The 12,777-nt window shown below is 43.4% G+C and overlaps 1 protein-coding gene across 3 annotated transcripts in view; it reads right to left on the minus strand.

Moving 5' to 3' along the window:
* kcnq5a (potassium voltage-gated channel, KQT-like subfamily, member 5a) overlaps positions 1-12,777 on the minus strand; it is a 105,231-nt gene that overhangs the window by 15,553 nt on the left and 76,901 nt on the right. For all 3 annotated transcript variants that reach the window (XM_037783046.1, XM_037783045.1, XM_037783044.1), the window contains exons 6-9: positions 10,867-10,977; positions 10,633-10,728; positions 6,288-6,382; positions 4,100-4,126 (exon numbers count right to left, since the gene is read on the minus strand). In XM_037783046.1, coding sequence (XP_037638974.1) covers positions 4,100-4,126; positions 6,288-6,382; positions 10,633-10,728; positions 10,867-10,977 — 329 coding nt within the window. The remainder of the gene's footprint in view (positions 1-4,099; positions 4,127-6,287; positions 6,383-10,632; positions 10,729-10,866; positions 10,978-12,777) is intronic.

Below are 12,777 nucleotides of genomic sequence, written 5' to 3' on the forward strand. Positions count from 1 at the left end.
TGCTAATTATCACCTAATTACCATGAAATTTGCAGACCTGTAAAATGAAGTGTTACTTTTTGTTGACTGCAGCAAATGTTTAACTACATTGGGCTGTAAAATCTGGTGCATTTTTCCATTTATTTCAAAAACATACTTTTTATCTTATAAAACCACGTCTACTTTTACAGTTTTGCTGGAATTCCCCTTTAATTTGTAACAAGTCTTGTTTGCATTCGACAGGCAGCAGGCAGCAGCAGTCGTCTCAGACAAAGTCCTAAAAATAGGGGATTGCGGTACGAAGGAAGTTAAGTTTTCTTTGTTCTCCTCCATGCTATTAGTCATTCCCAGGTTATTGGGCTAAGGGCAGGGCAGGGCAGGGCAGAGAGGATGCTGGGTAGTACTGTAGGTACCTCCTATATTTCCGAATGTACCTTCTGAAGAGCCTCCTATTACTTAGACCCTTACTAGATGGAAGGAGGGAGAGACGGATGGAGGAGGGAATGGAAAGATAAAGGAGGAAGGAGATTAGAAGAAGAAGGAGAGAAATTCTCCGCTGTCAATATTGATGCAAAGTAAATACACAGAGAAAAAGGACAGAGAAGGATGGGAGTGAGTAAACAGGGATGTAGTGGAAGGTAAACCCACCTGAACTCCCTCATTTTGGGATGACAAATATATTTATGATGTGAATTCATGACACACACATCAAACTAAAGCTAGTTTTAAAGCATTTTTCTGTACATGTATAACCTCCTTTCAAGGCAACGCCCCCCACACACATGCACGAGCACCGCCGCATCGTAACTACTTCACAGACACAGAGCGCAGAGAGGACCTCAACTCAACAACGCTACCTCATGACAAGTAACCGCGGCAGTGCTACTGCAGGGCTGAGTTTTCTCTTCCATTCTCCAGTAAACGCGCGGCGGCGACGCGCTTTGAGTTCAGGCTGGTGCACGCCAAGGGTAGAGTACGAGCAGGGAGGCGGGGAAGCATCTGATTGGTTCTTTCCAAGCGGACCGCGAGGCAGTGATTGGTAGACGTTTTTACAGGATTACAGCAGCTACAGGTGACGGCTCTTTTTCGGTCCTTTTTCAGAGCTGATCAGTAATGGATTGCTGTCGGGGTGTAAAGACCATTTCAACCAATATAACAAATAGTGTAGACTGGATAACAGTGTCAACCCTGCCTTTAAGTAAGAAACTACTCGCATTTGCTTGCCTGGGTTTGGCTCTGAAATCTTTTACGGTCCATATCAACTCCAATGTGGTGAACAAATGTACTGACTATGCCTGCTTGTGTGCCTGCAGCGATGCGTAAAGTAGTGCTCAACACAAAGTTAAAATTGTCTCTAAAAATCAACCTGTATTCACATTCAATTTGGTGTTGTTTAAATGAAATCTGTTGCGTTTGCCAGTTTAGTCCACTTTGCTTAGTCTGGTGTGAGTAGGCTGCCAGTATCCAGACCACCTCGTATACACTCAGCATGGCCTCCGCTGGAGCAGTTTGTGGTGCTGCTTGTGTTTACTACCGCTGGTGTTTACAAGTCTGCTTAAAACGAAAACCACCAGCCGTTTACCACGGCACCTACCGCCGCCGAGCAGCCGACAGTCTGTAAAACCACTAATAACACTCGGTGGACGGGGAACACACAGACAAGAAATAGCGTCGTAAAAAGTGCACATAATTATGATTTCACACGTGAGTAAATTGGACTTACTGTATCACAAGTTTCTAAGAAAGGAAAGCCGTTAAACAGAGGGACTTCTGGGGGGAGGAATGCTGTTGTGGACGCAACAAAGCCTAATTAAATGTTGTGTTTAAGGATGAGAAGCACATTTGTTTGTAGAGTAGAATTTTTTATGTGTGTGCGTGTGTGTGTGTGGCTGTCTTAAGTTTAAATGCCTAAGAAGCTGCTGGCTCAATATAAGGCTCCCAAATGCTGCCAAAGGAGCGCTGCACTGTAAAAACTATACTAGCATAATTAAACTCACAAATCTCTCTCTGTCTTCTTCCCCCCCTCTGAAATCCCCTATCTCCCCCTCTCCTCCCCTCTACTCCCCCCTTTTTCAACTTCGCTCTGTCTCTCCTAGACTTGTGTTTGATGAGTTATATAAATACCATCCCAATGGAAAAAGTGCGTCATGGTACAGACATGGTACAGACTCCTGTCTTTGAAGGCGTGTGTGCATACACACACACACACACACACACATACACACACACATACGCACTCAACAAAGCCAGAGAAACCCATCACCCTTCCCTGTCTGAGAGTCAAGTGCAGAGAGGGAAACGGTAGTGAAAGGAGGAGGACAAAAACAGAGATGGAGACGTAAAGAAAAAGTTGAAGAGTGAGATATGACAACCTGATATCACGTCAAAGCGTCTGATAGACCCGCCTGTCCTGTGTTTTGCCTCGCCAAGGCGGGAATATTACACACGTGTATGAAGGTGGAGTACCAGCAGGGGGCAACAAAACCACTAACTTAGGTTTAGGAAAAACGTCACGGTTGGCCTTAAGGCCCTGACACACCAAGCCGATGGTCGGCTGTAAGGTAGTTTGGGGCCGTCGGTGAGCATCTGTCGTTCTACTTTTTTGCGGTGTGTCCCGCACTGTTGGCTCCACTCTGCCTGTGACAGAGGTTTTTCAGATGATTCAGCATAAGGCTTGCATCAGTAGTTGGCGTTACCGGTGTTACACGTCGGTCGGGCATACAGAGATCACATTACGTATCAGCGGCATGTTATCAATACATAGTCGGAGGACAGACGCTACAAACTGAAAGTGATAGTGTCTGCTCCGTCTCAGCTCAGAGTAGCAGGAGTCAGATTTCACACACGGGACGAGAGAGAGTTTACAGACAAGACGATGGCGGAGGATTTGGTGTTGAAGCGAAAAGCAAAAGCGCCTATTTGGCAATATTTCAGATTTGAACCCAATGCTATAAGGGAATCATAACATTAATGAGGTAATCGCCGTGCGGAGGACGGAGTGGACACAGTAGGTGTGTGTGGCGGAGCAGCGCCAGGTTGAAACCTGCGGCCCCGCAACGAAAGCTCAACCGGAGAGGCCAGACACATAGCCAACCAACGGTAAAGATCAAAGTAAGCACGCTACAGATATTGACCGTCATCTTTTAATGTAAAACATACGGTATAATCGGCAACCCCGGTGTTGTCACGAGTTTATTAACCGGTGGGAAAATGTCCTCACCGTCACATCCCAATTCAGCATGTTGAATCGGCGGCGGAGCCCGTCGGTGAGAGAAATCACTCTGATTGGCTGTTCAGCTTCAACGAATCAATGCACAAGAAGAGAAACGGACGTGAGGAAAGCAAGCCAACGAGTAAAATCAAGAGGAAAAACACCGAAGGCTCTTCTCACTTTTCATCTCATCTGATCATTCAAATACACAGATATTTTCACAACGACATCTGGAATGAAGCTAAGCGGTGAGTGAGAGTGGTGTGAAAATGGTCGGCGGACGCCGCTTTGTTTCATGTACGTTTCATAACAACCGCTTGTATATCCTTCGCACAAGGTCATTTGAAAGTACTTTATTTGCTGTATAACTTCGGTCTAGCTGAGTATGATGTAAAAACACAGCTGTCTCTACCGCTGCATCTCTTCCTGCCTCTCTTTCTCAATTCAGCACAAATCAATAACTGTACTTCAGCAGAGCACTTGAGTTAATGTGTTACTCAAATGGTAAATAAACGTTGATCTGACATCTCTAATTTCCTTTTGAAAAAACAAACCCACATCAGAGCATTTTGCTCTAAAGGGTAAAAAAAGGTCCAGTCATTCATTAAATCAATAAACCAGTAAACCAAGCGACTCAATATGTTGCAACACCTTGATGACAATTATAAGCTTCAGTTGATTCACTAACCATTCACTACTACCTGGGAAATGCCAATAAACAAATACATTCATCATGTATTTATTGATGAGGAGACCTATGAGAGACCCAATAATGTAAGTCTGTAATCAAACACAGAAAGAACCAGAAAAAAACAAACCAGATAAGAGCAGATGTCACAGTTTCAATTATGATGTCATCACATGTTGAGTGTTTGTGTTTGTGTCTTTGTAGCTGAGAGTCACACACACCTGTAAGTAGTCTCTCCTTGCTCTTTCCTTCAGGGGTTAGTGGGATAAAGAGGAGGAGACAAAGGGAGAGAAATCAGTCTCGGAGCGGATTTAAAAACAGCATTATACAGACGTTTCCACTAATGGATGTGTGACGCATGAAGCCAAAAGGAAAGAAAAACTTTAATTCAATGGGGTTAGTTATTTACAAGCACATGCAAGCTATGGCCGTGCACAGTAGGGCTAAGCGTTAGCTGAAAGACAGAAATGGAAAATCAGAAAGATCTATATGTCTGGTGTGAGTATATTATGGGTGTTGAAGCGGGAATCCTGCTTCATTGTTCCCTCTACAAAAATGTAGGACAACACAAACCGACGCGGATTTTGTTTTAACAAGACTTAAGCTGAATAACTTCAGCATTTAATGAGCTTGAGTCCAGTTAAAACCTGAATTTATACCATGTAATATATATCAAAATAATGAATGTTGTCCACTTTCTTTAGTTAATGTTCCTGCTCATCTCTGTTGGTAAGAACCTTACAGGTCTGTGAGCATCTCATCAATTAACATTAATAAAACTTCCAATGGGCCATTCAGACAGTTAAATGCCTTTAAAGGAACAGTGTGGAGGATTTGGCGACATCTATTGGTGTGGTTTCAGATTGGAGTACCCCTCCGCTCACTCCTCCTCTTTCCAAGACCGAGGTAAAATGAGCCGCTGAGTGCAAATGTCGTGGTAACGTCGTTCGCCTCATAAAAAAGCGAGAAAGACTGATTATGGCGGGCGGGAGGGGACGTGGATGGGTCCAACAAACACAAGGCTTTCATTCAAGAGACTGCTGCTTGTGTCTCGTGCGTTAGGTTTCACTTTCACTTTACAATCAGGTGCTCATTCGAGTCCCGTGTTCACGTCGAGTCACATTTTCACTGTAAAAACGTATTAATTTCAAGCCCAACCATGTTGTTTTTTCCTAAACCTAACTAAGTGGTTTTGTTGCCTAAACCTAAGCAAGTGTTTTTGTTTAATTCACAACATTAAGCACGTGTTTACTGCGACCAGAAAAGTGACGCCGAGTGATCCGACAAAGCGTCAGTATGTGACGAGTTGGTATGAGAATGTGTTGGGCTGGTGGTACTACAGTTTTGCACTCTGCGGCTCACGTTACCGCAGCGTGTCGGAGAACTACGGTGACCTTCAGATAACGTAAAAACAGAAAAGACCCTCGCTAGAGCTAGTGTTTGTTTAGTCCGTTCTGGGTTACTGTAGAAACATGGCGGAGCAACACGGCGGACTACATGAAGAGGACCTGCTCCCTAAGTAGATATGAAGGGTTCACATACTTGCCAACCTTGAGACCTCAAAAATAGGGAGGATTTCGAAACCAAAGTGGGGATCTGGTGGTCCTCCCCCCAGGAAAATCTGGGTTTCAGAGACTTTGTTTCCGGCATTCTGTTGACTGCAACAGCATTTTTCGTTAAATAGACCTACCCTTTAATTTCACTCATTCATGTTTTGCCCCTGCTTGAGTATTTCTTTCTCTTAGTACTCTCCACTTCCCTCTCCGTCTCTCACTAACTGAAGACCCATTCAGACACAGTGTGACAACGGCACCATCGCGGTGTCGCGAGCAGCTCTCCTCCACCGGTAAAAAACATTTGATGTAGTTCTATTGCCGTCCGTGTGGAAACGGTAGGGCTTTTACACGCTGTACAGCGCCAGAAACAGGTTGAGATAACGAAAAGGGAAAAAAAAGGAGTGAAAAATTGCCATAAATCGGGAGAAATATGGGAGAATTGTGACCCCGGGAGGAAACCGGGAGAGGGCGATGAAAAACGGTAGTCTCCCAGGAAAGGGTTGGCAAGTATGAGGGCTCATGCTAATCTAACGAAAACATTATACACTAATGAAAACGGAACATTATATTCCATTTCTGCTACAAGATCCCCCGAATTGTTACACACTGTTCCTTTAACTGTCTGAATGTGAAAAGGGTGTTGAAGATCATGCATGCTAAGCAAACCATCCCTGGTTGGGAAAAAATGTTAATATAGGTAGTCTTATGAAAGAATTGTTGCAATCATAGAGTGGAAATAAAGAGTTGAAGGTACAGCGATGGAGAAAGGAGCAGACGGAGGTGATGGAGAAGAGATGAGGAGAGGGGCTGAGCAGCAGCGGCCATGTTTGTAAGTCTGTAAGTTGTTACCTACTTGGCGGGGCTGCAGGTATGCAACGCCTTCAAATGAGGCTTCCAGGTAGCAATGGAAACCGAGTTCTCATCAGCAGCATAACTACGCCAGACACACTACGTGCAGAGTCGACAGGATAAATAAAATAATAACACAATTAAATGTGGGAGGGAAAAAAAAGGGGTGAGGGAGGGAACGTATATAAGTTGGGTAGGAAGTGAGAGAAGGAAGGTGAGGAGGGGAAAAAAGAAAAAGCCGATTAGTTTTTTGGGGTAGTGTTGATGCATTGTGGGTGGGGGGTTGTCGGAGGGAGGTGGGGGCGGTGATGGAGGTGGTGGTGCTGGTGGAGGTGGAGGTGGAGGTGGTGGTGGTGGGGATACATGCCTGAGGGGGGGGAGGGCGCTTTGGTAGTGGTGCCAGGTGGCTCTGAGGTAGGGACGAGCACCGTCTGTGGAGTAAAGACGCCAAGCTGCCTGGGTGGGGGGAGGGAGCAGAGATGGACAAGACACACACACACACATTCAGATGTGTACACACACACACACACACGACACAGAAGGGAAATGGCTCAAACACAGTGAGGAAAAAGGGACTGAGATATATGTGAACATGTAACATACACAGGGGATGTAACCAGCTGGCAGCCACATCGGAGGTCCTTAGTGTGGCCATGAAGAGTGAAAACAACTCATTTAGATAGAAGGCCTTCTTGCTATTTGTACTATATTATATAACGTACATCCATCTTAGGCAACAAGTTTAAACCAGCCAGAACCAGTCAAATATTCAATGCAAGTTAAATAATGGCTGTGATGGATGGTTAACCCATTAAAGCTCTGGCCCGGCCGTTATTCTGTCTTTCGGAGGTTGTAGCGGGCTCAGTTTTCAAGGTATTGGGAATTTACTGATATCACATGAAACTAGAAAACTCAAGGAATCCATTGGTATCAACCACGTCATATTAGCTTGTCGGGAGGATTGCTAAATAACGCCAACGAAGTTCCACTAAATTTTGATTGTAAATGGGTTCTCTGGGTACCCACGAGTCTCCCCTTTACAGACATGCCCACTTTATGATAATCACATGCAGTTTCTTGCATGCTGTATAAATGTGTTATTTTCTCCTATTCTAAAATGGTGTATTTGAATATTTCTGCATACTGGGGTCCCTAAACAGTCTTGAAATTACACAAATTGGATATGACTGTAAAGTTGAGACTCTTGTGGATCCAGAAAAAGTAAAGGTAGAAGTAGAAAATTGTACACTTCAACGACGTCAACGACGAGAGACTATTTTTTTTTTTTCCTGTTTGAATTGCGCCATGAATCACACATATGATGTTTGTCCATTTAAAATATAATTTTGCAAGTCAAGAAAGTCACAGTTTGACTGAATATACATGATTAGAAAGACCACACACCCAAATGTCGCATAAGTGACGTCTGTCTCTCTCTGAAGCTACGATGTCTGTGTGTTTCATACTGGGACGTACTCCCACCAAAAACGGATCTCGCTCGTTCTTTCTCTTCTCGGAGTCGTTGAATGAAACACATCAGGTAAGATAACGTTACATTTGTACGTGGAACTAGGAGGATCTAGCTAGAGTTGGTGACGTATATTTTTCTCTCGTCGTTGACTACCGTTCATATTTTTTTCACGAAATAATGCTCCATGGGGACACAGGAAGAGGAGGGACTTCACCTCTCCATAGTCCAAAAATGGACACACACGATTCTGTTTATTGGGTGCCTGCATATACCGAAGCGTTCGCACGTTTGTCGGTGAGGACGGTCTGCATGTACAGTCCACATGGTCATAAATTGCGGGCTGCATGTCACATGAACCCTCGTTGCCACTCAGATGCAGAAACATAATTTGGGCTCGACAGGAAAACACACGTACCCGATCAGGCCGTTCTGCAGGACATCCACCACAATCATTATCACAGGTTGTTCCCTTTTCATCTTAAATCATTATTTACTTGCAGCCAACTGAACCTCGTCGATGGCGCCAGGTGTGGTTACAAGATTTGTAGACGTTACGGGAGAGAGGCTTTATATAAACACTTTACACAGACAGGGTGGGAAATTAACACCGGCCTCTTGCCAGATGCTGGTCAATTCTGGCCGTTATGCTACTCCAGAGACTACTTTAAAGTCATCTGGAGATTCAATCTTGTTCTAAAAATACAGTCGGTAGGTATTATTGCAGCAGGTGAAATTTAGAATTGACCAGCTGCTGAGGCTCGAGGACAGACACACACACACACACACACAGACACACAGACACAACACACAGTGGTTTAAAGCAGGGAGAGCTGTGTGAGATGGGGGGAGTGAAGTGACGGACAGAATGTCATCGACATATTTAACACATCAGAGCTGCTTCCAAGTTTCCTTTTACCTGTTGGGGAAAATGTTATGAGCTTGGCAGACAACAGACAGTGACCAGGTGCTTGATACAAAGCCAGGAAGACAGAAACATGATCAACACACGCAGGATTAATTGTTCCCTTAGTGGGTTTATTTGGGATCAGTTTAGGCTCCAACTGGTCTCTGTCAAGCAGAGCAAACGATACGTGTTTCTAACGGGGAAGACGGACAAAACAATGTTAAGATTTAATTCATTTTTCACGTAAATATTTATGAAAATATCTCCAATTTCATACTGATATCTGCAGCAACGTATGGTGACACAATCAGACAGGTTTTTAACAAATCCCTGTATCATCTAAACTTTATGTATGTGGATTAGATTGTAAAGGCCCAGTAGTAAAGGTGAAATGTTGCCCCCTATTTGTTTGGAGCATGTGGTTAGACATTACACATTCCACCTTTAAGGACAAAAAATAAAACCATAGCAGGTGCTTTATTTGATGGAAAAATTCAAAAAGTAGGTCAAGGTAGTTCATACGGGGGGAAGATAGAACAGACAGACACACACACATAGAAACACAGACACACATACACGCACGCACGCTCCACAGCAGATATTTATTGATCATTAGAAACTAATAAAGCTCGTCTTGTCTGTTACAATGAGGGACGGCCTGGAGGAGCGTCTGCCCCAACGACTGATCGCCATGGAGACGGCTCATAAATCCCAGCAGTGTGTGTTGCTTTTGGACCTGAGCGACGACAGCGTGACTCGCACACCGTTAGTCATCATCAGCTACACACCCTGACAGCCCAGAGATGGGCTAAACACACACACACACACACACACACACACACACACACACACACACACACACACACACTCACACTTCAACATATTCCTAATCAGGGTCTGAAATGAACTTTTTTCACTTCCTGCCGCTGTGGCAGGCAAGTATTTTTATGTATTTGCCACTCATAAATTTTATCTGCCACTTTTGAAATCTCTGCACTAAATGAAGGAATAACATTTTAGACCTGATGTCATTCAATGTTTGATATATTTTACATAAAAAACATATAAACGGTAAATTACAGTGTTCAAATTACACTGTAGCTTCTCTGGGGAGCCTTATTTTTCAGGGGAGGGACGGTACTGAACACGGTACTGTACTGTACCTTGCTATTGTCATCTATAGTGGTGATTTGAACACATCATGATAACGTTGTAATTTACCTTCGTCCAATAGGCATTTTTACTGGGCAGAGCCTAAAACGCATAATAATGTACCACCATGTTAGTAGCTCCGTTATTTATCCAAGCAGGACTGTGCTGCCCACCGGCTGCTAACAGCTAACGTTACTAACTCTCCTCCTGCTGATATTAACACGGGTTTGTTGTTCAGTGTCGCCTTATCAGGGAAAAATAGGGTGCGTCCCCTCAGGTTTAATAGTAGTAGAGCCATGCTTTTCAGCACTTTCTTTTCTCTCCACTGTGGCTCCGGTCCCAAACAGACTGAAACATGATACAGCGTGCGTATGCCTCATTGTGCATGCGTAACTTTCAGAAAGCATCGAAGAAGAATCGATAGACACGGAGTCATGAGATGCCAAGGAATCGGACAACTAGGAACTGATTCTCTATTCCCATCCTTATCATTTCCCTGCCTGCCAGAGTGGTGGATGGCATGACGATTTTACCCGCCACTGCCAACAATTTACCCGCATTTGGCGGGTGCTAATTTCAGACCCTGTTCCTAACACACTCATCAAAGTGTACAGAGTTGACACACACACACTCACACAAACACAGAGACACACAGTGAAAGGCTTTGAGACGGTCACAATAGACATGAAAATGTTTGTATGTTTTGTATTCACACTGGTCCTCAGCTGCTGCAACAAAATTCAGAAGAGGTGTTTGTTGTCGGCAGGTGTGTGTGTGTGTGTGTGTGTGTGTGTGTGTGCGTGTGTGTGTGTGCGTGTCTACCTGGATGAGGCTGGCAGCTGGGTTCCTCCTCTTTTCAAAGTGCTTCTGTCGATGCTGCTCCTGCACTTTGAGGGCAAAGCCTGACCCGAGGATGCCCTACAGCCAGAGACACACACTGACTTTTAAACTTCCCCAAAGACCAAACCTGGTCCTCTGCTCCTGTTAGCTTTAGCTTTCTGGAGCTGTGAGGGAATAAATGTAATCAGTCACGGTGTTATAATGTGGTTGACTCACAGCTGGCAGAGCGAAGAAGGAGATTCCCAGCAGAGCAAAACCGGCTGATAATAACCGTCCCGTCCACGTCTGCGGCGTCTTGTCACCGTAGCCGATGGTTGTGAGGGTGATCTGAAGGGTCAGAGGTCAACAGTCAGGTAACCAGGGCTTTGTCTGGAATATGTCCCTCGCTCACTCATCAATTACTCCCTCATTACTCATACACCGTTCATAGCTATAACTACGGAAAGTAATGCACTGTAATTTGTGTATATCCCACAAAATCAATTCATATGTAACCCATGCTGATTTATAATGCATCAATAATCATAACCCAATATTATAAAATTCTGAAATGCATAACAAGTACTTTTACTTTTGGTACTTTATAAGTGTATTTTGATGCTAATACTTTTGTACTTTTACTTAAGTAAGATTTTGAATGCAGCACTTGTAGCAGAGTATTTTTACACTGTGGTATAACTACTTTTACTCAAGTAAAATATCTGAGTTCTTCTTCCACAACTGCTTATTGTAATTTACGTCCGTAGCTTAATAACGTAACAAACATAGTTTATTAAACCTGACCAAGTAGTTTTGTTGCATTTGTTTGTTTTGATCATGTTTGAATTGTGACATGAATCCCACATATGAGGTTTGCCAATTTAAAAGATAATTTGACTTTAACCACATGTTTCAAACTGTTTAAAAGTGTGACTAATCCAGGAGAAATAATTAAACATATGAGAATGCAGTTTAGTTACTGTATATGGGAGACTTCATTTTGTAGGAGACATGGTTGACACATACAGTGTCACACGACTGTAATCTTTGCATTAATGAAATATTGTGCACTATATAGTAAATAGGGTGTGATAAAATAGGTGTACATTTGTCTCCTCACTGGTTTTATTTCCTTACTTCAGATGTTTTGATGTTTTTTTTTAGCAAATCTCACACACAAGCTGGTTTCTTGCAGCTCTCCATGGCCACACTAGCAAATTTAAGTTTTTGTTCCACAAACGGCTCGACTTTCGTGGTTGCAAATTGCAAAGTGAAATAATAAAAGAGGTAAACTTCGCCACAATGCATCATTTAATTAGTTTGCCAACCTTGATTCATTTCCAAGTTCACGCTAGTCAAACAAAACACTGGATAACGAGCCAGGTGACCTTGAGAGCATCGTGATGAATCAGTCAGTCAGCTTTCACCACCGGTGCTGGACTGGATTTTAATGATTTTTCAAACCCAGGTCTCAAAAGCATTTAGAGAGACTTGGCAGTCATGAATAAAACTCCAGCTTTTGTTGAACGGTGCCATTCAACAGACATCTAAAGACTGTTTTTCAAATAAAAGATGCACCAATGTGAAGGGCAAATACAACTAAAAACTTTTAAACTTTATGAGAATTGTCACATACATACATGTGACCTCTGCATTTCGAGGCTAGGAGTAAGTTGGATAAAGAAAATTGTGGATATTGCAGATTTACTTCTTTTTGTCAGCTCCTGCGCTGACTCATACAAAACTACTAAACTAAACTTCACCTTTTTACCAAAATGATATAACAGCTTTTAGTGTCTCTACCAGAGAGACAGATGCTCCCGGACCAGAGAACGCGGGAACACAGTGCGTCTCAGTGTCATTCCCACGAGCCTATAACGGGTCGGTCTCACCTGGCAGCAGGAGAAAATTGAATTTATTGATCGGGCCATTTCTTGTTTGTGTGTTTTTTTTCAAGGTTTAATGGGTTTCAGATGTAGGAGGAAACAGGGCAGGACAGCCAGCCAAGTGTGACTTAAAGGCCTTTTCCTGTTGGTTTTCGTAGTGCAGGTGTCATTAAGGTCAAACCGAGACTGTAAAAGGAAATATACATCACTGCTGTCAGATACAAACAGCATACACTTTACGTAACTTCATACCTCGTAGTCT

Source organism: Sebastes umbrosus, chromosome 10 (assembly GCF_015220745.1).
Source record: "Sebastes umbrosus isolate fSebUmb1 chromosome 10, fSebUmb1.pri, whole genome shotgun sequence".
Lineage (NCBI taxonomy): Eukaryota > Metazoa > Chordata > Actinopteri > Perciformes > Sebastidae > Sebastes > Sebastes umbrosus.